Raw genomic sequence first — 24,775 nt, forward strand, 5'->3', positions numbered from 1 at the left:
GCGAACTTGATTAGCTTGACAGACTGGTGGGTGGAGGTGCAGCAGTTGGTGTACAGGGAGAAGAGCAGAGGAGAAAGAACACAGCCCTGAGGGGAGCCGGTGCTGATGGTCCGGGAGTCCGAGACATTCTTTCCCAGCCTCACGTGCTGCTTCCTGTCCGTCAGGAAGTCAGTGATCCACCGGCAGATGGGATCAGGCACATTCATCTGGGAAAGCTTGCCTCGGAGATGGTCTGGAAGGATGGTGTTGAAGGCAGAGCTGAAGTCCACAAACAGGATCCTGGCGTAGGTTCCTGGGGAGTCCAGATGCTGCAGGATGAAGTGTAGGGCCATGTTGATGGCGTCGTCTACAGACCTGTTGGCTCTATATGCAAACTGCAGGGGGTCCAGGAGGGGGGCCGTGAGGGTCTTGAGATGGGAGAGAACCAGGCGCTCAAATGACTTCATGACCACAGATGTCAGAGCCACGGGTCTGTAGTCATTTAGTCCAGTGATCCTAGGTTTCTTGGGGACAGGGATTATGGTAGAGGACTTGAAGCAGGCAGGCACATGACATGCCTGCAGTGAGGAGTTGAAGATGCCAGAAAACACTGGGGCCAGCTCGTTTGCACAGTGTCTGAGGGTGGCAGGAGACACACCGTCTGGGCCGGGAGCTTTCCGAGCATTCAGACTCCTAAACTGCTTCCTCACATCTGCTTCATGAATATGAAGAGTTGTGGTCGGAGGAGGTGGTGTGAAATCCTCTTTTGTGTGGGGTGAGGGGGCGGGTGTTGCAGGTAAACAGTTTGAAGGTGGTGATGGCTCTATGGAGGGGGGAGAGGTGGGGGAATGAGTGTCCAAAGTGCCTCTATTGTTGGGGTCGTTGGAGGTGTGAAGGCTGCCTGATGGCTCGTCTAAACGGCAGTAGAAGTCGTTAAGGGTGTTGGCCAAGAGCAAGTCATCAGTGGAGTGGGGGGTTTTAGGCTTGTAGTTTGTAATATTCCTAAAACCTTTCCACACAGAGGCCGAGTCATTCTCTGAGATCTGCTGCTGCATCTTCTCAGAGTGCTGATGTTTGGCAATGTCCACTTCCTTAGTGAACCTGTACTTGGCCTCTCTGTAGCAGTCCCTGTCTCCGCTTCTGAACGCCTTACTCTTTTCCAGCCACAGCTTTTTGAGTTTAGGAGTAAACCAGGGTTTGTCATTGTTATAACTCACCCTGGTGCGTGATGGCACAATGCTGTCCTCACAGAAGTGGATATAGGAGGTGACAGTGTCCGTAAACTCGTCCAAGCTGTTAGAAGCAGCCTTCATTGTGTCCCAGTCTGTGGTCTCCAAACACGTGCGAAGCTCCTCCACAGCCTCGTTTATAGATTATAGATGGCAGACAGTTGGTGTTGTTCAAAGAACTCTGTTATTTGTTATAATGATCCAGTTTTGAGATCCTTCCCAGACGCCTTAATGCCCGCTCACATCCTGGGCCTTTTGACCTCAGGAAATCACATGATAGGGTGGGGCTACGTTTCACAGTGGGTTCACTTGAAACCTTAGCTGTTTGTGACCCACACCCGTTTTCACACCTTGGCTCGTGTGATCAGGTAGAGGATCAATGGGGAATCCATGTCCTTCTTGGGGGGGGGGGGCACTCCCATAGTTTTCAAAGAAAGCTGCAGCCGAACTGGATTCATTAGTGGGAAATGGAATTGATCGATCAGCTGCTGGGATCAGGATGGGTGTTAGATCATGTTAGCAGTTACAATAATGGCCCTAATCTACTAGGGCCATATGCACACATCTGTGCAAAAATTGTTCATATGAAAATTTTATGCAGAAACGGATATTTTCCTACCTGAATTTGTTCTAGATTACAAATTTCAATAAGGAGAGATGACTTGGAAGAACTGAAATTGATTTATTGACAAATTAATGTATTTGGTGATTAGACTGCAGAACGGAATTCCAGTGATGATAGGTTAGTCTAAACAATGGTGGTGGTAAAGATGAAGACAGACTTGGATGGAGCTCTCAGGTGTCAGAGTTGCAGATGGGGGAAAAGGTGGGTTGCACAAATGAGAGTTTAAAAGAGAGAATGAAGGAAAGCATAGATTCAAACCATGCAAAGAGGAGAAAATGTTTACCTCATTTCTTCTTAAATTTACTTATTCATCATGACTTTTGTCATTGCTGGATGTTAGAAACTTAGTCCACTTTCTTTGTGGATAATCTTTTTTTCCTTCCCCTTATTAACTGAATGACATATCACAATGACAACTCCTAAACAATTGTGTTCAAATGATAAAATCTACTTAAATGGCTTTTAATGATCCATAAAGGAAACAGAATTAACAACCTCTAGTGATTACCCTAAACTTAGAGTCACACTGAACATGTTTACCTGAAGCTGCATGTCTAAAGATGTTTGGACACAGCATGTTTCAAGCTCTACCAGGATGGCAGGTCCATAGATGCAGTTGTGAGAAGGGTTTGTGTCTCCAAGGACAGTCTCACAGTTTGGTAGAGATACCATAGGCTATTACATGAGGAATAGCAGGACAGAACTGTAGAAAGGCATCAACTGAGCCTCAGGACCAATGTCTTAGTGCTCGGAGGAACAGAACAAACGCTGCCAGTCTTTTAGTCGGACACCATGAAAAACATTGGACAGTCCCCAGAAAAATACCAGAACTGTCTGGTTTGAAACAAAAAGTGTTCACCTTCTCTTCCAAAAGGTGGAAAATTCCACCTTCTTGTCTGTTAATCCAAAATGGCTCCCAGTGCGCTGACCTGAAAGACCTACTGCTGATGTCGCTGTTGATGTTGCTTTCACCCCACATCTTTGTTTCTGTTCAAAGCAAAAACATCTTTTTTGCAGGAAGGTTCCCAAGTTAACCCTTTAACTTCTTACTGATATTTATATATTACAAAAACTAAGTGATAAAAAATGTATACAAAAATATTGATATATTATTGATAAGTGATATTTTCATGTATTTGAAAAATTCTATTAAATTTCATTTACAGTATGGAAAAAAACTTGACTGTTGATGAGCTCTGTGGAAGAAGAGACATCGTTTTAGGCTAAGATGCAACTAAATCAGTCAGGACTAATCAGAGTGATGGTCATTACCCATTGTTCCATGTTCCTCCACACAGAGAGACCAGGGATAAAGATGTAAGATCACTCTGAGAAACAAAAGAAGTAGAATGGGAACTAAAGAGTAGTAGCTGAAGGAAGGAAGAGCGAGGAATGGGTTTCATAAAGGGCTTGACAGAGCTTGGTGTAGACAGTTGAAGTGGTGGAGATATTTCACATTGATGCAACTTACAGCAGTGCAGCTTCTCCCCTTTTGGCAGGAGTGCTGTTATTTTAGGCCCCACCACAGTATTTCTCAGCTGAGACGAAGAGGTGAGTAAGAGACAGATGGAGCGTGAAGGTAGGGAGTGACACAATGGGAGTGAAATGTAGCAACACTCAGTGTTTAAAGAAAGGTGAACTAAAGGCAGAAAGTTACAGGGAGACTGAGCAAAGTATAGAGCATTAAAGACAAAAAGGATTTTTACTCCTCTCACCTTAAAGTAGCAAAATGAAAGTAAAATGAATGAGCTTAACAACAGCCTGTGTACTGAAAGTCGAAATTTATTTATATAGCACATATAACAATGGCTGTTGACCAAAGTGCTGTATATGTAAAATAATCAAATGATATATTAAAGAACAACATGACAGAATTGTAAGAAAGGTTTTCTCTTTGTTTCTGGAGTAAGAAATAACAAATATTCTGACTCTGATTTAAAAGCCAGAGAATAACGGTGGGGTTTCAAATGTCTAATGTTGGGGAGGTCCTTATGGGAAGAAGCAGTTTTTTTCCACAGTTTAAGATTGCACTGCAGTCTGTGATTAGTCCTAAAGTCAATGGGCGATATGTGGTGTCTCACTTGCATCTGCCAGTTAGTAACACTGCTGCAGCGTTTTCGACCAGCTGCAGTTGGGGAAGCAATGACAGACTGACACTTGAATAAAGACTATTACCATAGTCGAATCGAGAGAAAAACGAAGACATGGATAGCTCAAAGTAGTCAGAGATAAAAGAAACTTTGATAAAAGCATTGATCTGTCTGTCAAACGTTGGATTACTGTCAAAGAAAAAAGTTTCAGGGTGTTTTCTGACAAATCTCTAAAAGCTTTGTAGAGGTAACACGGACCAAACACAATGAACTCCGTTTTATGTTCATTTAAGTTAAGAAAATTTAATCTATTGCACAGCTTAACATTCTCCAGACAGTTCAGTAGTACCTTCAAAGGACTCAAGTTTACATTTTAGTAGCAGGTAAATCTGTGAGTCATCTGCATAACAATGAAATGAGAAGAGGTCTGAGCCAAGAATGGACCCCTGGCTGACCCAACAAGATAGATGAGAGAGATGTATCCCCCAGTCTAACAGAAGAAACTTCTGCTGGACGGGTAAGATTTAAACTATTTCAGTGCAGCCCCTTTGATTCCGACACAGTGCTCCAGCTAGGAGAATACTATGGTATCAAAGGCAGCACTGAGGTCTAATAGTATTAAAACAGCAGAATCTAACAAATCAGTAAAAGTTAAAAGGCTGTTTAAAACTTATAAGAGCAGTTTCAGTGTGGTGCGCTTTAAGACCGGACTGAAATGGCTTTAGTGCCATTTTGATCTAGAAAGTTCTGAAGCTGAAGGACAATTTTCTCCAGGATTTTAGGAAGAAAAGGAAATTTAGTAGTTGGTCTGAAGTTGGACAAAACTGTTGGATCCAGGTTCTCTTTTTTTAAATTTAAAATCAGCAGGGACGACTCCGGACTGAAGACTGTGGGAATGAGTGTGCTGCATATCATCAATAGCTGTGTCAAAAACATACTTCAGTAGGCGAGATGGAACAATATCAGAGTAGGGCTGTTCGATATAACGATATATATCGGATGACGATATAAAAACGTCTGTCGTTTCATTTTACGCTGTCGTTTGTTTCGTGGTGTCACAAAATACACGACGCGCAGCTGGAAACACTTCACGCAAGTCGAGCTGCCCGAGATTCACAGACTTGACAGAAAATGTTACATTTTTGTGATTTATATCGTTATCGGGACGATAGATGTCTTATATCGGGATATGAGATTTTGGTCATATCGCACAGCCCTATATCAGAGTACATCATGTGGGTTCGAGTGGCTGGCTATTTCAGGTCAGTAGAAGGAGGGATAATATGAGACCTGATATCTGTGATCCTGTTAATGAAGAATATGTTTTCACACATTGATTTTGATGCTACAAGAGTAGAGAAACAGAGTTAATGATGCTAAATAAAATCTTAGACAACTACTTTGTTTTTGCTGCTCTCACAGCCTTCTGATAATTTGACAAAGATTCGAAGTCCATCAAAGGACACCTGGAGTCTATCCTTTTTTGTTCTACCTAGTAGTAGTAAATCCATAAAGATAAGGTGCTTATGATAACACTTGAAAAAGACTAAATGTACAATTCAGTATTGAACATTACATAAAACAGACAACATACAAAGTGTCCTTGAATGGCAGAGATGCAGAAGTGTGTCCATGTGATGCAGAGCCATGGCTCAGTGTTTGAGCTAACCCTCCACCCCAGCCCGTTGTCCAAGGTGAGCTGAGATACTAACAGAATGGTGGGACAAGTTCAGAAAAGTGGCTAAACTCATGCATGTTTAGCTGAGTTTCTGTCACTGGAAGAGAATCCAGGTTTCCTTGGAATTCCTTGATTTCACACTTGCAAGTAATCTTAGTAGCTCTGAAAGTTCTCAGTATCCAATAATCAGTGTTTGTAGTGAAATAGTGCTCCTCCAAACAGACACAAAAAAGACTGGTCACAGAAACGTGGTTCTTTTCTCGGATCTGTCAGAGGCAGGAATAATTTGCAGTTGTACCTAAGCACTGTGGTACTCTCAGAGTTATATGGAACGGCATGGGTGTAATTTCCTGTCACTGCAAGCGCTTGCCTACAAGTCACCCACTGCTTTCTCCAACACCCTCCTTCAGAGCAACACTATGTGATTAGCAAAGTAACACTGACCCTACCACTGACATAGCTATTTGGTGAAAAGAGTCAAATGAAATAAACAGACTCATAAACACATTCATTAGTGTGTAATTATGTCTCCCAACGTGCATTCTAATAAACAGAGTTCTTTCAAAATAGGAGTAGATGTTTTTTTCAGTAAAGCTGCCATGTTGCCCTGCTATGGTGCATATAAAGGCTGAGATGTAAATCACTGTTCTGCCTAATTGCTCTCTATGTATGTCACTAGAGACAAAAGCAGAGAAGAGGAGAACTCCGAGGCATTTGCGCGTCAGAAGGAAATTGAACCTTCAGACTCAATTTATGAGGGATCATGTTTGATCATCTGGGAAGTGGAAAAAAGTGAGAATGCAAAAGAGAATGCGAATGGCAACCAGAGAAAACATCATCCTCTCTCAACACAGTGCAGCTGGTTTAGCCATCAGGTTTAGCCCCAAGACATCCATACACAAATGAGAATACGTGGAGTGGGAGTGGGAGTACCACATCAGGTTTCAATCAGATATCCAGAGAAAATTCGTTAACCTCCTCTGCCTTATACCACAGTAAACCTGTACATGCCTCAGCAGGTAAGGGCTGCTTTGGTACAAACATTAGGTAGGCCGTCATAATGTAGAGAAATACCCAGTTTAAAAATCTTAGTCCAAAACTATATATAAAAAACTCACTAGATGTTTAAAAATAAATAAATTTGTGATATGGTGTCATCAAAACTCAAGTCTAACACACTTATCTATCTCTCTATCATCTATATATCTATATATAGATATATAGATATAGATAAATAAAACATGCACACACACTGTTGACTGTATGGTGCTCACTGCTGAGGCTTCCCCCCTGTGTGATTGTTTTCTTTCACCCTTTAACCATCTTGATTGCCTATTTTGTGCTGCTTGACAGCCTGTGGGTTGATTTCACTCCATGGTAACAAGACTTGGAGCAGTAATCAAAGGCACAAGCTGTTGTATGCTTGAAGGGAATTGTAACCATAGTCAGAACCGTACGCGTGTCAGAAACAGCTTGTTATTACAATATTTTGTAATGCACATTGACTGGAACAAGTGCAGACTAACAGTCAATATCATTTATCACCTCTGTATTGAGACGTAGTATAAAGACTAAACATCTGTCTCCTTTGTATTAACTCAGACACACATGGGAATTTAACTAAACCTGGAGAATCAATGTCTTTTCTCTCAACAGTAATGCATTTAGCATAAGGAAATTTGCATTTGGCCAATTATTTGTGTGTCACAATATTTTGGCAATAAATGTTATACTGTGTTGTCATCACCCCACGGGGTGGGTGGGTGCCGAAGACAATACCATAGGTGCATCTCCTAAAAATAGCATTGGTCTAACCTTGACCTCAAGGTCAAAGGTCAAGTTTTCTGAAAGTCTTGTAAATGAAATAACTCGAGAAAAAGGTGACACAGGATTTTGAAATTGATATCATAGGTGCCACATTTTGCTGAAATACTATTTTGAGAATAAAGTTGAAGTGTGGCAGTTACAGGCTACAGTTGTCGTTTCAACCCAAACAGCTGCCACCACTCGTTTGGTCTCCTTTGCTCTCTTGCATAGATGACTTAGTGAAACAAATTTGATCAGGTGGGGTTTTTTTGTGTGTTTTGTGATGCAACATACATCCTCTTGCACAAGGGAGTACCCATCCTTCCATCTGTCCATTGCCAGCAATTTGTTTTGCAAAAATCCAGCCAACTCTTCCAAATCGTTCTGCCAATCTTTTTCTCCATTATCTTTTCAAAAGTCTTTGGGTTAGGGAGGCAAGTAAGAGCCCTCTATTTTCTTTTGGATTTGAGGAGGAGGAGCAGGGGAGTCACACTGGTGTGAATTTCTGGTTTCCCCAAGGCTGTTGCCAGCCTGTCAGCCCTAGACAGTGTGTTAAGTCTGCCATTTTTTAGGGTTTCTTTTGCTCAGATCTTGGCTTCTGAAAATTTTACTTTGGCATGCCCAAGTCCTGGAAACTGCCCAGCTGTTCATTCTTGGGAGCAGCCATTTAACATGATTTTCTTTTGATTGTATTACGAAGTCGGAGTACCCGGAGAAAACCCACACAGGCAGGGAGAACATGCAAAGGCCACACAGCAAGACCCCAAATGGCCAGCAAATTCAAACTTGTTACAGCAGCTGTGAAAGACTTGGTATCATTCTGTTGCTGCCTGTATAAAAAGAGCTGTTTGGAGGAAATTAAGGCTACGTCAAATCTCATTCATCTTGCAATGCTTAAAAGAGATGACATGCACTAACTAAAAGAGAGATGATGACCTTATTCTGGGAACAGTACCATCCAAGTCTCACTTATGACAGATAGTTCTATGGTGGTTCTGGAATGACAGGATTTGGATTGCGCCCACAAAGCTTTCAATCCGGTTGTTCAGTCTGACGTCACTAGCCGTGTCTGGGTCCAAACTCCGCTGCAGGTCCATATATCAAACGATCACTGTGGCATTACTGAGAGTTGAAAAACTGTCTAAAGTCTTTCATCTTTAATAAAATGATCAGCGTTCTGCTCTACCAGGTGTAACAATTGAGTTTAACATCCAGGCATCCATGAAAACGGAATTTATGACATTTAACGGAGTTAGAAGTTAGCAGGGAGTTAGCTCGCTAGCTTCTATCTAAATACAATATAGCATGTCCTGACTGCAGGGTTTTGGAAACAAATTAAAACGTACAGCTCTGTTATCACTTCCAGCATAAATGAAGACAGAAAACTAAACAGCAGTGACGTTTGTAGGGTTACTGAAGTTGGGCTAGCTGGTATATAATGATGTGCTACGTGACCGCTAGCGACACAGCTATGTTAGCATAATATAAACAAGCTAACTTTTTTCCACTCGATAAAAGTTAACGTGAGTGTTCTCGGTGGTCAGGAACAAATGTAATCGCATGGCAGGATGCTGTAAACGGACCAAACTTCAGCCAGGAGAACAACTGAGATAATCCATCCACAATACGAGGTTAGTCATTCATATACTGCTGCATGGGCTGGGCTGTAGTTACATCCTAAGGTTTTAAAAAAACTGAGCTTAAATAAATGATTAGTGGTAATAAATGCTGAGGGAGGTCAACAGTGATCACTGACTGTTTTAGGAGCTTTTTGAGATCAAATAGAAGAAAATACAAAACATTAAACATGTTAACAACACAAAAGCCATATTAAACGCAGACTACTTTAGACCCGGAAGTAGGATTCGTCACGTCATCACTGAACAACCGGATAGGCTAAACTTCCTCAATGTGTTAAACAGACAGTGGGAGGGAGCCTATGTCAGGTGACGCTAACAAGCATAGTCATGCATGCAAAAACAATATTCCACAACTTGACCAGTGTTCAGCTTTGTTAAATGACTTTTATCCTCCACTACAATCCTGGAAGACAGAGACAGCAAAGATCACATCTCCAGCTTAGCTGTTAAGTAGTTGACTTTTTTTTTTTTAAATCCTTTATTTATCCAGGTAAAAAATCTCATTGAGATTAAAAATCTCATTTCCAAGAGAAACCTGGCATCATAGCAACAAAAGTCACATACCACATAGGTATATAACATTTAAAACAAATACAATATCCCATACAAACATGTGTAAAATATACAATAACAGATCAAATTAAGAGTACATTAAAAACAATCACACTGAGTAAAAGTCTCTCATCTCATGTGCATTATGTGCAGATTTGCCTTCCCTCTTGGTCATTAATTGATTGTGTTCACCTGTGCCTTGTTTTACCCAGCTGCGTCTGTGTCCTTGATTACCTCATATGTACTTAAGCCCTCAGATCTCCTTAGTTCTTTGTTGTGTCGTACTGTTTGTCTGAGTGATTGTCTGCTTTCTTTCATCACCATCCATTGACTTGCATTCCTAAACTTTAACAAATTCTTGACCTGAATGTTGATGTCCTGGTCCTTTGGAATTGTGGATTCAAGTCCACCTACATTAAATCTAAATCACATGAACTGACTGGCCCTTTTACTTTGGCTTTGCTATTTGATAACTACTGAGACATGTAAACAAAAACTGTAGTGGGGTGACAAGGGTGTCATGTTGCAGTTTAACCCTTTAAAGCCAGTCAGAGCGGCACGCTCTGTTTTGCGTAACTATTTTTAAATCCCGGTAGCACTGCAACCACGTAAGCTAGCGCAATTTTTTTTGCATATGAAACCGGAGCAGTTGTACTTGCATCTTATGCCATCAGCTTGTCCTCAGTCACGGTTTCCTTCCACATATAGCTTTGCAAAAACTGCATAAAAAGCGCTTGCAGCAACAAAAACATAATATTCCAGAAACACGCTTTGCCGATCCGATCAGCTGTTCATAACACTTCCTACGTCCATCAGCGTGAACTATCGCATGTCCGCCATGACCTGCCCGAAACTGGAAGTGACATCATTTTTGCGGAAATGTAGTTGTTTTTTTTTACCATCAGGGCCTCATGAGCCTATACTGGTGTTTTTAAAAGTTATGTTTGACTTTATGACTTTCTGTGTCGTTTCTGGGATGCTTAGAACTCATATTGCACTGCTGGAAATAGTTTGTTTTGATGCATATGCTGCTATTTTGCAAATTTGCATTATAATATTTATTTTTGTTTTTCCTGCAGTATATAAAATTTGTGTAGTTCAAAAATAAAACTATGAAGACACTCAAAATAAATTTCCTGTGGTGGGAAACTATTTTGTGCAACTTTTTTGTATTTACAGTTTTGAGGGATAAGCCTAACTAACTTTCTCTAACTAGAAATATATGTTAAAAAACAAAAATGATTTTCAATTTTTTTTGTAGTTTATTGCACTTTTTTGCAATTTATGTAATTACTATGAACTTAATGCAGACATATTATATTACTACAAGATGTAAAAATATAATATGAGCTCTGGTGGACTTGGTTCTATGGTAGGTCTTAAAGGGTTAAAGATTGGCAGCCTTAAGTCAGTTCTGTGTTATAATTTGCATCTGCTTTTAGCTGAGGAGAGAAAGGGTTGTGCCTAAAGAGTGTATAGTAAAGCACTGCCCATCTGGAAAGCCCCTTAGATCCCCCACAAGATAATTAGGAAATAGAGATGCGAATTTCTGAAACCAAACTGGTCCTTTGGCTTGTCCCTTGAAGAAATGGTTATCAAGAGAGGGCAAGGGAAAGGTGGAAAATGAAAAGGAAACATTTAGGGGGGGAAACTTAAGGGAGTGAAGAGGCACGGGGAAAGATGAACTAAAAAGGAAAGGAGGAGGAGATAGGACAGATGGGAATGGAGGAAGTGACCCCCTTTCTTATTTTAGTAACCGTTTTCTTAACGACATTTTCTAATGCCTGCATCAGCACTCAGCACACACTGCTGAAGTATATTTCACTGAGAAGCGTTGTATGCATAGCATACAAGATAAACTTGAATTTGCTGATATATCCCATGTGTCAACTCAGGAGTTTGCAGCTTTGTTTTTACACTTAATAAATAGTTTGAAGTGTTCAACAAATCAAATCTGGATTTGACCAGTAGCTTATGTGTAGCATATAAATATTTCCAAGCTTTTATCACAAAAGCAAGAAGCAATTTTTTTCTACTTGTAAATCTGAAATTGTGTTTTCAGTAAAGTGCTAATGAGAATAAGGTGATAGTTTTGAATGTGTCTGTAAATTAATTCAAGTTAACTGAAGCAACATTTCTCTTTAATGCTTGGAATTCTCTCTTAGGCTTCCTGACAAACAAAACAGCGTGAGGAGAGATTACCTTTTCCATAAAGGAAAGTAATTGCAAGAAAGTCTGCTTTTATGAAGACATAAATTGGTGTGAGAACGATGGGCAATAAGGGAGGGACACTTTGTAGAACCATAAAAGGCATTATGATGGAGAGATGGCCTCTGCAAAATGTCAACAGGAATGATCACGACACTGAAAGGAAAACTGTATACACACCATCGTCCTGTGTTCTCTTTTTTCCCCCATGAATCTTCTCCCTGGATGTTACCTCTGTGTTTGTGTCAGTCTCTCATGCATCAGTGTGTGCTTTCATGTGCTTAATCCACATTTATAGTTAGGTTAATCCTTACCTGGAAAAGAGCACACTGGGTTAATCTGGAACATGTGGGAGCTGCGTCATTTGACACACACATAACACACGATGCACTGAAAGACACAGATGCAGGAAATGATGCAACGGCACAAAATGGCCTTAATATAGTTTTAAATATGTACACAGGTGTTTGTAAATACAACTAAAGACACTAAATTTAATTCCACTTTAGGAACAAATTTGTTTTTGCTTTTTAAACAGAAATATGACAATAACATGAGGAATAATTATTTTCTTATGTAATGCTGCAGTTAGCTACAAAACTGTCAGAGGTTATTTTAGTTATTTGGGCAGTAAGTGAGTTTGTCTGTACGACCAGTGCTTGATCACTAATGTTAGAAAGCAAGTAGCTAATCCCAGGAGGACAAACTATATGTATATATAATTTGCATATATTGTGTCTGCATAGTAGACATTTTTCCTTCAGCTTTGGATGACTGAAACAGAAGGTATTTCATAATCCTAAACTGACACGAGAAAAATACTGTTGCCAACTCTAGAAGAGGACAGCTGCCTTTGTCATGAAAAACCCAAAAAGCAAAGTCAAGATGGATTTAAACAAACAAAAAGCAAACCTTTAACAAATCCAGGTGATGAAAGAAAGCAGACAATCACTCAGGCAAACAGTACGACACAACAAAGAACTAAGGAGATCTGAGGGCTTAAGTACATATGAGGTAATCAAGGACACAGACGCAGCTGGGTAAAACAAGGCACAGGTGAACACAATCAATTAACGACCAAGAGGGAAGGCAAATCTGAACATAATGCACATGAGATGAGAGACTATCAAAATAAAACAGGAAGCCTAATACGCTGAGACAGGGACTAAAACACTTAAACTTGACAGACCAAAGTAAACACAAAGACAAAACTGACTAAACAGAAACAGTCTAAGCACAGAGAGCAGAGGAAAGGAAAAACCTGAGAACAAATAAAGCAACCAATGCAAAATAATATTCGCCTGAAAACTGCAAAAAAGAATCAAACAGAAGATATCAACAGAAGACTGACGGTCCAAAACTGAAAACCCTGGGTAAAAAACCCAGGATCATGACACCTTTAGAAAAAAATCTTATTTTAATTATTTTATGTTTTGAATTGCTTCCTTTTATAGTTTAAATCATCGTGTTACAAAATCATTTTTTTTCATTATCATTTTCTTTTTTACTGAAGCAAAAATTAACATAGTCCACATTTCCTGTTTTGTTTTTTTTGTTTTTTTAAATCAATTTGTCTAAGAACTGGATGATCGATAACCTGAGACGAGATAATCCTCCAGTAGACTGACAAGACCAGTGCAAACATAACAGTGAGCAGAAGCAGTGGTATAATGCAGAGACATGTATCCAGTGTATTCTGTCAATTGAACAGCAGTTGGCTTGAATTTTGAGTAGAGGGATAAAATAGGAATACTCAGTTCAGCCTGTTGTTGCTTTAGCAGGTGCAATGGCTTTAGTTACTCCGGTCTGTTAATGGATTTGTAGCTGTGTGAGAATTTGAGTGTCAAATTGTTGAGTCGCGAAGTAGCAGCGAAATAAATATCGCTGCTCTCCAGTCACATTTTCTGTGTTGGCTCTGTTTGTCTGTCGGTGACACACACGCACACACACATCGCTTTGTGTTTCACACAGACGCAGTAAGATGTTACACCCTTTCCCACACAATCTTTATAGTCTCTCACACACTCGCACAGTAACATACGTTTTCATGAAGGGGTGTTTGATGTACAGTCTAACAGGGTTTCACTTCACTCATTTCTCTTTGTAATACACATTTTTATTCCTCCTGCTGTCTATTTATCATCATCTTTATTATCTATTTGGGTTTTTTTTTTGCATTCTGCCTATTTTTCCCTTCCTCATGTCCTCTTATAGGCATGGTAGATATCCCAGCTTTGTTTTTGCCTTCTTCCTGTTCTTGGTTGCTTGTATGGATTATTAGGGCCACGTTAAGAAAAAAAATAGTGTGGATTATTTTGAGATTGTACTTCAGAATTGGTTTTAGTTACAGCAGAAAAACACAGTGTGGTGATAAGTGTAAGGACATTGAAAAGATGGTGCAGAAAGCAGCATCTGGTCACAAGGAAAAAACACACAAACTTGGCTTGATTTGTGCAACATGAAATGGCCAGGAAGGGAGAGATGCAAGAATATGGATGATACAGCCTCTTATTAAGAGGATGCATGTTGTATCACAAGAGACGATAGGACAGCTAATCAGTTTGGTTCACGATCTCACCTGCACAGTTTGTAGAGCGTGTAGTAGCTGTGGCAGTTGTTTGGCTTGAAATGACAACTGAAATCTCCACATTTGTTTTTCTCAAAATAATATTTAAACTTTAATCTCAAAATTGTGAATTTAATATTAAAATGGACACTGATTTTATTCACTCCACAACTCTTTTGTAAACATGGTTATGTCTACTCTAATGAGTTTTCTTGATTGGAAATTCTTTGTTTTTAATATTTCAAATGCTTTTTTTATGGTTTTGCACTAAATGTTTATCTTTTGTCTTTTTCAACTAATGAATTTTGTGAGTCACATTGTAATGGAAAAGTCTGGCCCAAGGCTCTATTTTTGCATCCTATTGTAGGGTGGCAGTTGGAAGACATTTTTTAATAAAGGAGGGTAAAAGTCAAAAGTGTCTCTTTCCCTCTAGAGCTCAGGACATTTCCTGTCTGTCTTTGTCTTTTTTTCCACATGCCCTTTTCTTTTTCTTTTCATCCTTCCTCTCTCTCCTCCTGCTCCCTGCCTGCAGATGATTGGTATCAGTTCCACATTATGGAGCCTATAAATGTACTTTTTCCTGGAAAGCCACACACACACACACACACACACACACACACACACACACACACACACACACACACACACACACACACACACACACAGGCAGATGCAAAACACTTGCACACACAGATCCAAAATGCACTCTCAGTCTCACACATTGCAGACATAAATACACTCACAGGGTATAGCAGTGACTTGCCCCATCTGTGCTTTTTTTCTTGCTGAAGATAAAAATGCTGGATTATGTCTGTGGCAGCCTTTGAAAATTTAACACACGTGCACATTTCTACACATTTTGTACTGACACTTACTTTTATTGCAGAGGCTATTTTTGACATTGATGTGAACATAAGCTTGCAATCCTTTACTCTCACTTCCTAGTTATTGCCCCCTCTCATTCTTTTCTTCTGTTTTCCATTCTTCTCGTGTCATTGTGTCTTTCCCTCTCTGTCTTACTTCTCTTCATCAAGTCTTCCCCATCTGATCTCTCGGTAATGACCTGATCTGATTGGATTTGGTCTCATATTCCTTTCCCTGGCTAATAGCCATTACTGTTGCTAGGCAGCTGGGATCAAAACATTGGCAAACATGGCTGTTGCACAGGACCACTCCGACTGTAGAAACAGATCACTTATTTGCCTTGCCAGGTTTCTTTGCCATCACGCAGTTCAAGAAAAGCATTTTATTCTAATAAATGCAAGTTCAAGGCAGATATGGAAATGAGTTGATCATTATTTCATGTCAATGTGATCTTTGCTCTTTAGCTATGTTATGCTTCCAACTTATTATCTGTATTTAACACATTAGTGCTAAATATAGATAGCTATTTTATAATTACCATTTTCATATCAGTGCTGGGTGATTTATGTCTCAGGGACATGCTTGAAAATACAGTGTTATCGCTGGAACTCAAAAGCTTACTCTCAGAACACAAATACACTAGGAATGCTAGGAACTGAATTTACTACATCAAGGAGAACCAGGACACTAGAAAGACAAGAGGGTGTGGGAACCATGAGGGAGGCTGCCACAAAGAGCAAAGGGAGACAGGGAGATAATATATCCACATAAAATGACAAGGGAACAGGCAACAGGTGGGGAACATGGTTGAACAGAATTAAAGAAGTTAAACTGAAAATGACATACATGGGACAAGGACCTACCAAAGTAAAACAGGAAGTAGCTAAAACCGGGGCCTAAACTTAGGCTACGTCCACACGTACACGGGTATTTTTGAAAACGGAGATTCTCCGTTTTCGTTTTAAAAAATAATCCGGTCCACACGTAAAGGCAGAAATGAAGGAAAACGCTGCTATGAACATGCCAAAGCAACAGGTGGCGATATATTCCTAACCGGGCAGAAATGTTGGCCAATCAGAAGTCTAGAAGCCTCAGTGGGAAAGAGTAAACAAAGATGGCGCATATGTAACTGTGTGTGTGTATATTTAAGCATTTAAACATTGCAGAGAGTACAATTAACAGTATTGTAGAAATTCATTTCACCGAAACAATAACGTGGCGCACAGTGTGACGTCAAAAAATGCACACACCTTTGACGCTGCGTTTTCTCCGTTTTCCTCGTCCACACATAAATGCAAAAATGGAGTTTTCGAAAATATCCACCCTGGCCGGCGTTTTTAGAAATCTCCGTTTTCAGTGACCGAAAACGCCGTTTACGTGTGGACAAAAGGTGCAAACGCATAGAAAAATCTGCGTTTTCAAAAATACCCGGGTACGTGTGGACATAGCCTTAGACATACAACTTGACAGAACTAAAAAGGGAACCCAGGCAACCACAGAGACAGGACACACAGACCACTCAGAAACAGGGACACGACTAGGGAGCCAAGACTGACTTCACAAGGAAATACAAAGGAAGGACAAAACACAGGGACGAGACAAAGGAAACAAGAAGGGAAATGAGTAGAAGACCTAGATGTGACAGGACTAAACAAAAAGGAAAAGAGCAACTGAAAGAGAGGAATAAAGCAAAGGTAACCAATACTAAGCAAACCAGGACTCTCATAATGTGACTATGGTAAAGAGTTATAGCTCTACGATAATAACTTGAGCTTGTGCAAGCTAAGTGATATAGAAGCACCCCTTGCCTGATGTTAAATTAATTTCCATTAAAATAGAAGGAGATTGCATTACCTGTGTAAGAAATTACAGCTTATTTATGGAAATATAGTAATTTTTCACCTTCACCTTCCATTCAGCTCAGTTGTTTTCACATATTTTGATGGGAAATTATTTTAGCACCACTGAGGGGAAACTTTAACACACTAAGTTGAGGTATTGTTTCAACCTGGGTCATATTATCCTAGACTCTCATCCTGCATCAGCCACGTCTACTCAAAGTTACACTCCAATAAAACAAAAGTTAAAGTGATGAATGGTAATCCAGCATGGCCCATCCATCAGTCCCACAGGAAGTCATTATTTTGCAATTTACAATTTTTATGAACTAATAACTTCACCTTGGGGGGGTTCAGCCATTTTTCTGTGTATGTTACATCAATAACTTGCAAATCTTCTGCCACTTTCTGAATCACTGTTTGGAGGAAGTTTTCACATTTCCTTGTGAATTTTCAAATTATGCTTCCACCACATGAATGCTTGTAAAATGGATCTTCTTAGTAAAGGAGGTCATCACACTGACATTCAAAACAAACACACTTTTTACCAGTTCATGCAAATGAATTGTGTATGGTATACTTTTATTCCTATTTGCATCAAATTGGTTAAAAATGCATTTTAGGGTCATGTTATGATTAGTTAGATGAAGAAAGAATCCTTGTGTCACTTGTTAGATGTTATTCTGTTATCTCCCGGTTGCTGCTTTTATAAAGCAGTTACTGATTTACTACATTCGGTATTTTTTTTATTTGATTTTTTACTTTATTCTTGGACTTAACCAATGAGAGACAAAAAGAATGTTTCCAGGTGTGTGTGTGTGTGTGTGTGTGTGTGTGTGTGTGTGCGCGTGTATTCTGTTATTGCCCACATCTTTACCTTTTTTTTGTTTGTTTGTTTGTTTTTTACCTCTGATTATTTCAAGCCTCATTAGTTTCATTTACTGGGATCTTAGCTGGTTTCCATTGCAATGACAATAACATTCCAGTTTCTTTCAAGGTAACTAGCTTAGAAACTGTTCAAAGTACAAAGTTTTGGATCCACTTGTATCCCTGTATGTCTAGTTTCACCAGACTCGACGGGCAAAACATCTGATTTGATGTTGCTGCTCAGTTTAATTAACTGTTACAGCCATTTTCCACATAGTCCTCTATTTTAAAGGTTCAAAATGAGTTGGACAAATAGAAAATAGTTTTTAAACGTTGCTGGTTGCTCTACTGGAGTGAGATCATGTGACTGACTTGGTAATTGAACATTTCTTTGCCTGGAGAAACTCTTGGGTTGTGTTTCTAGCATGCTTTGGGTCATTATCCCTCTGCACTGTGAAGCACTGTCCAATCACTTTTGCAGCACTGAGCAAAGTCTATAACCCTGCACGCTTTAGAATTCATTCTGCTATTTAAAGATGAAAGTACATATTTAGTGTGCAAGCATTTATGTTGGAAATTTGCTATTTGATTTTGAAAATGACCCAGGCACTTATTTCTCTTTTATATCCCCTGAAGCTGTCAACACAAACAGTAAAACCTTTGATTTGAACCACACAAACACACAGTGACAACAAAAACATAAACTTTATACATAAGACTGCTGCTTTTAAACTGAAGGCTGGAACCAATCTAGTCTTTGGTCATCAGTGTCAAAATAATCCTCTGTCTTCTTTTTGTCTTTGTGTCCTTCAGCTGTCTTTTCATATTGTCTGCTCTGTTTTCTGCCTTTAATTGCCTTGTCTAAACTGTTTTCAATCTTTTTTCTCCTCGAGAGGCTTCATTTTAACTGTTCTCTCTTTCCCTACATCTTTCCTCTTTTATCACTTCTATGCATGATTTTCTCCACCGCTTTTTGTCACTTTTTCTAAATTAAGATGGAGCTATTAAGGCTGGATTCCCTTTAATGAGATGCAGTATGCAGAAGTAGCTGTGTTCATGAATCATAGGTGTGTGTGTGTGTGTGTGTGTGTGTGTGTGTGTGCACATGTAAATCAGTTCTAAATTAGGTTTAGTTTAAGAGGACTATTGGTCATGGCCTTTCTCTCCCAGTGTGCAGACTTATATGTGCATTTACACACAGTTATTGCACAAACACAAAGGTTGAAGCTGAAAGCAGAGGCAGTCCCTGGACCCCAGGTCTCATGGTGTCCTTAAAGGAAATTTAAAAATCATCTTATTAACGTACATTTAGGACAGATTTTTAAAAATCAGTGATTAATTTAAAGATTTAAAGATAATCTAACTGTGGACAGTCATGCAGTTGATTACAATTAAACATTAAATACAGATTTCTGAGGATAAATTCAGATGAATTTGTGCTCAGGAGCAGAGGTCTTCCTTTCTTGGGGCTGTCATCATGTGAGTCAGTTTCCACATTATGCATGCTGCACACCACACGGCAGTTAAGCTTCAAATTTAAAAAAGGAAAATTCCAGTGGAATAACCCAGGTTTAAAGTCTTTAACAAGAATCTCACCAAGCCGTTTTACTCCAAGTGAGAAAGGCATGTGAAACCAAATCAAATATGTGGCTCATCGAGAAAAACATTTCCACAGAACTCAGGTTAACAGTGACCACCTTTGATGCTGTTGGCCAACAGGATGTGGTGGGAACAGTGCTGCTGCCGGCAAAAGAAAAAGGAAGAGAAGATGGGAAAGGTGTGATCTGAGGCAGCAAGAGAGAAGAAAGGCAGGATTGTAGAATTGAAAACGACTGTCAGACAGTATCATGAGCGTGATGTTAGTTAGCAGTAAAAAAAGGAATTTTGGAGTAACGCAAACGGATTCTTTTCCTTTTCTTTTTCCTAACTGTCTTTTTATTTTTTTCACCCCGACAGATGAAAGAGAAGACGTTCAGAAGAAGACTTTCACAAAATGGGTAAACTCACAATTGGCTAAGGTAAGAGAGCTTCCTGCGTCTCTAACTTGCACCTGCACACCTTACACCCAGTGAGAAGTCATTTCATCAGTATTAAATAGTATCCATCTCTTGCAAGCATATCTTGGGTCTTTAGTAGGTTGAGCTCTGTGAATTCATCATCTTTTCTGTATTGACATTCTGGTTTCACATGTAAGGTTCCAACAACCCTGTGAATGAACCAGGATAGTGTTTTTCATAACTGGTAACATTATATCCAGTTTGATCTATGATAACATTTACATATGGATATGAATACATATAGATATGATGATAAAGAAGCTTTAGAACCATGTTGCATTAATCAGTTATTCTCCAGATGAGCTTTTCTGTGGTGAGTCATTTAAGCTGACTTTGGAGATCATGATTACATTCATACCAAATAACATTTATGGTTTCACAGATAAAGAAATGTCAGAATCTCAGCTAAAAGCTCACCATTTCCAGGACCACTAAACACCACTAGAACAACAAAAAATTAAAGAGCAGGTAAAAAGATTCTGCAAAAAGATGTAAACACAAATTTCCCCCATTCACCCAATGACGCACACAAACAATGTCTCTGCTGAAAGCACAGATCTCTGTAGAGTTATATCTACTAAAAGATCTATCATCTAATAAAACCTCCCACACTTGTAAAAAGTCTCACAAGTGTTAGCTTTACTTTGATACCAACATAGATTTAAACAGGGTTTGTAATTGTAGAGAAATAATAAATTCATTTTGGTCATGTCTCAACCTCAAAAGGCTCCTAGTGTTACAAAGGTTATGAAGAGAGGTCATGATCCATTAGCACCTGCATAGCTCCAGGAAAGAGCACTACAGGTGTAATATTTGCTTTGTGTTCTGTCCAGACAAGCATGGCAAGCAGAGCAGTGCTTGCTGAGTCAAATCTAAAAATAGACAGAAATTAAAACATACCAAATTGGATGCTATCTCTCTCCTTTAATCTCGAATAGCTTAAACTTAAAATAAAGGAGAAAGCCAAATTTCTCCTTTTAGCTCAAACTACATAAACAAAAAGCTTCTCACCTGATTTGATCTTTCACTTAAATTACTATCATGCTGTGGCTGCAATTGGCTATTGTTGCTGAAGCACACTATCCCTTTGTTCCCGTTTGAAACTGCTGCGTGTCTTTGTTTCATGGGCAAGCCGACCTTTTTAGTTTGATCGTGGGCATCAGATGTGATGGGAGAGGTCTTTAGTACCTGGTAGACCGGGAATGATATGGCCCCGAAGGGCACTCCTGGATTCCAAGGTCTGCCGTCTTATACTAATTCATTGGACTTTCACCATAAAATACTTTTAAAAAGTGGGTAGGTCACTCTGTATAGAGATAATGATTGAGTGGAAACAGTGGATTTGTCTGCATTATAGCCCTGGGCCTTACTAACTGGAAAACACTTTGCTTTAAACATTGTTCCGACTTTTTTTGGAAATTACTTTTAAACTTTTCTTCCAAGTCCTCAATATAGAGTTCAAGCTGCATAGCTGGTTATGAAAATATCACAAATGTTTGAAATGAGCTCAGTCTTAAATATCTTTAGCATTAATGTTAATCCATAAAACTCTCTGCTTGTCTTTGTGTCAAAGTCACTGCATGCTACTGGTTGGTGGACAAATATAGAGGAGGTCAGAAGGAGTTGCACAGTAGAGAATCCATATGGTTTCACACTAAGAGAGAGAAACTGTGGTGCTGTGAGGAAGTCAGGAGTACGAGAGACGTATGTGAGGATAGTGCACGACATGTATGAGCTGGTGAGGTGTGCAATAGGAGTCATGGTGGAGGTCTGATTACATCAGGGATTGACTCTTAGCCCCTTTTTGTTTGCAGTGGTGATGGACAGGATGACTGATGATGACAGGCAGGAGTCTGTGGTAGTAAAGATAGTAGTAGATGGCACTGATTTGTTTGAGCAAGTGAAAGAGATTCTGGAGGTATGTTCTGGAGAGACTATGGCTTATTGTCACAGCATCATGTTAGTCAACACAACATTTTGTAATGGCAGCTCTGCAATTGAAGATGCATTTGAGGTTGCTGTTCTTGATGCTGAGTTTTTTTTACCTCCCCAAAAAATATTATATACACATTTACATTTACAGGATGTAGCTGCACTGTTGTTGTGAGCACTGATACTTACCATAAAAAATGTGATCTCATTAACAGAACTTGGCAACAGTTGGTTCAATAATTAATTAACCAATATTTGGGGGTAATATTGGGGTTGTTGGCGACAGTGGGAAGGAAAAACTCTCTTTTAACAGGAAGAAACCTCGGCAGAACCAGACAATCATCCCTATATTGTAGAAAGTAAAGATGTAGTTTCCTGGTTTTATTAATTTTGAGAATTCTTCACACTTCACACCCAGAAGGTTCTGGGTTTGAAACCAACATCCTGGTGGGGGTCTTTCTGTATGGCTTCTGCATGGTCTCCCTGTACCTGCATAGGTTATTTCCATGTATTCCAGCTTCCGCTCATGGTTCTGTGTCAAACCTTGTTGGAATAAGATTAAGATGCCACATTTGATTCATTCCTGTCATGGGCCCAGAGGGATAAACCATGGTTTTAAAGTTGAAGTGTTAATTCAAAGTAAACCTTAATTGCTTTTCTTCCTGTGCTTCTCAACTTTTTGCCATTACCCATAACTACCACAGTTATGTGGAATATGCTCTGCACTACATTATATTGAACTTTTTTCACTATTTAGATACAGCTTTACTTTTTTAAGAAATCAAGCTTTTTCCTGTGAGTTCCCAGGCCGGTAGGGAGGTCATTGTGAACCCAATGTAAAAGTTTTTGTATGTTAGCTACCCAATAGTAGTGTCTAAAATTGGGCAGACCAAGACCACCATCATTTTTAGAGGACTGAAGAACAGACTTACAAACTCTAGCTTGTTTCCCTCCCCATATGAAATGTGACAGGATTTTTTCTAACTTGTCGAAGAATGCTTTAGTAAGAAGAATGGGGACATGTTGAAAAAGATGCAATAATTTGGGGAGGACATTCATCTTTGTCAGATTAACTCTTCCTGCCACTGACAATGGTAGTGAAGTCCGATGGTCACAGTCTTTCTCGTTGTCTAGTAGGGATAGCAAATTCTCCCTCATCATTTTAGGTATAGAAGAAGAAATAAAATTAAAAAGCGATATTTAAATCAGTTTCTGTACACTTAAAGGGTACTATTGAGTGGGGAAGAGCTCGGGCCAGGGAGTTGAGGGGTTTCATCTCGCTTTTTTGATAATTGAGCTTATACCCTGACAGTGTACCATATTGGTCCAGTATGTTAAAAAGCACCGGGAATGAGTTTAGAGGGTCAGAAATGTACAAGAGCAAGTCGTCTGCATAAAGTGAGAGTTTGTGGGTCACACCGAACCTCGTAATGCCTTTAAATATACCCTCTGAACGCAGCCATATTGCGAGAGGCTTAATAGCAATGGCGATTAAGAGGGGTGAGAGAGGGCACCCTTGCTTAGTCCCCCTCTCAAGTGGAAAAGGCGAAGACAAGTTGTTGTTAGCATGAATACAGGTGGATGGCGAGGAATATTGTAACTTAACCCAGAGAATAAAGTCAACCGCCAAGCCAAACCTATCCATCACCTCATAGACTAAGCTCCACTCGAAGCGGTCGAAAGCTTTCTCCACGTCGAGAGATACCACAACCACTGGAACTGAATTGCACGACGTATGGATAATATTCAAAAGAGGTGTCTTGAATTGTCATATGAGTGCCTGAGGTGGAGAGCTTGAAGTGTACAGATCGCAATAGAAACGAACAAATACTTCATTAATTCCCTCTGGGTCCGATATTATGTCGCCAGTAGCAGACTTGACCTTGCATGGGCTTGATAGGCCAGAAGTTTCCCTGCCTTATCATCGAATTCAAAAAAGCGTGGCTTTGTCTTAATTAATTGAACAATACCCACATAGCAGGCAGGTCTGACCCAGATCTGGTGTCATGCCGGCACTGCTGGCTGACTTCTGGCATAGTTAGTGATTTGTCATCCAGATATGGGCCAGGCCTGGCATAGATGGCACAGTTTATGTGATGGCATCATACATCTGGCCTGATTGTGGTTTGCTTTATGTGGCCCAGGCTCATAGAAAATAGGTCTGGACTGGATCCGTCATCAAGCTGACACTTCATGTCAACCAGATGTGGGCCAGGTCTGGCAATGAGGCACTATTTATGTTCCTATTTTAGTTAGAAGACCCAAATGCCATGTTGCAATACTATACTGCTATGGTAGCCAACGTTTCAAATGTAGGTTTGACAGGTTTGTGAGTGTACACTTTATCCAAAACCTAGTGAGAGTTTGCTCATGTCTACCACCGTGTGGCTGTAGCTCAGGAGGTAGAGCGGGTCACCTACTGATCGGAAGGATAGTGGTTCGATTCCTGGCTCCTCCAGTCTGCATGGTATGAATGTAGTTAGGAAGCACTCAGTTTAGTGAAAGTGTGTGTATGTGGCATGTTGTATAGAGCACTTTGAGTAATCGGGAGAGTAGAAAAGCGCCACGTAAGAAGCAGTCCATTCACTGTGTGAACAGAGTTCTGTCATGCTGTTTTTGCACTATAATGTTCCGGCACATTGTTATTACATGGTTTGATTAAGGTACACATTAGGCTGACATCTGTGGCCAGAGCTGAAACTGTCCTGGGCCAGCACAGGACCAGCTGCGTGTTTGCAACTGGCCTTGTGCTGGCCCATGTGTGGGCCACCTCTGGCAAACCTGATTTGGGCCACCAAAGGGCCGTCATTCTTTGCGGAATGTGGGCCATGTGTAAGCACATTG

The 24,775-nt window shown here is 39.9% G+C and overlaps 1 protein-coding gene across 7 annotated transcripts in view; it reads left to right on the forward strand.

The window, feature by feature from the left end:
* Nucleotides 1-24,775, forward strand: part of dmd (dystrophin) — a 298,892-nt gene that overhangs the window by 52,777 nt on the left and 221,340 nt on the right. For all 7 annotated transcript variants that reach the window (XM_086282547.1, XM_086282544.1, XM_086282546.1 and 4 more), the window contains exon 2: nt 19,899-19,960. In XM_086282547.1, coding sequence (XP_086138673.1) covers nt 19,899-19,960 — 62 coding nt within the window. The remainder of the gene's footprint in view (nt 1-19,898; nt 19,961-24,775) is intronic.

This window comes from Aulonocara sp. 'chitande type north' Nkhata Bay, linkage group LG23, assembly GCF_057382095.1.
Source record: "Aulonocara sp. 'chitande type north' Nkhata Bay isolate Kocher_YH1m ecotype deep benthic linkage group LG23, A_spYH_male_GT1.1, whole genome shotgun sequence".
In the NCBI taxonomy this organism is placed as follows: Eukaryota; Metazoa; Chordata; class Actinopteri; order Cichliformes; family Cichlidae; genus Aulonocara; species Aulonocara sp. 'chitande type north' Nkhata Bay.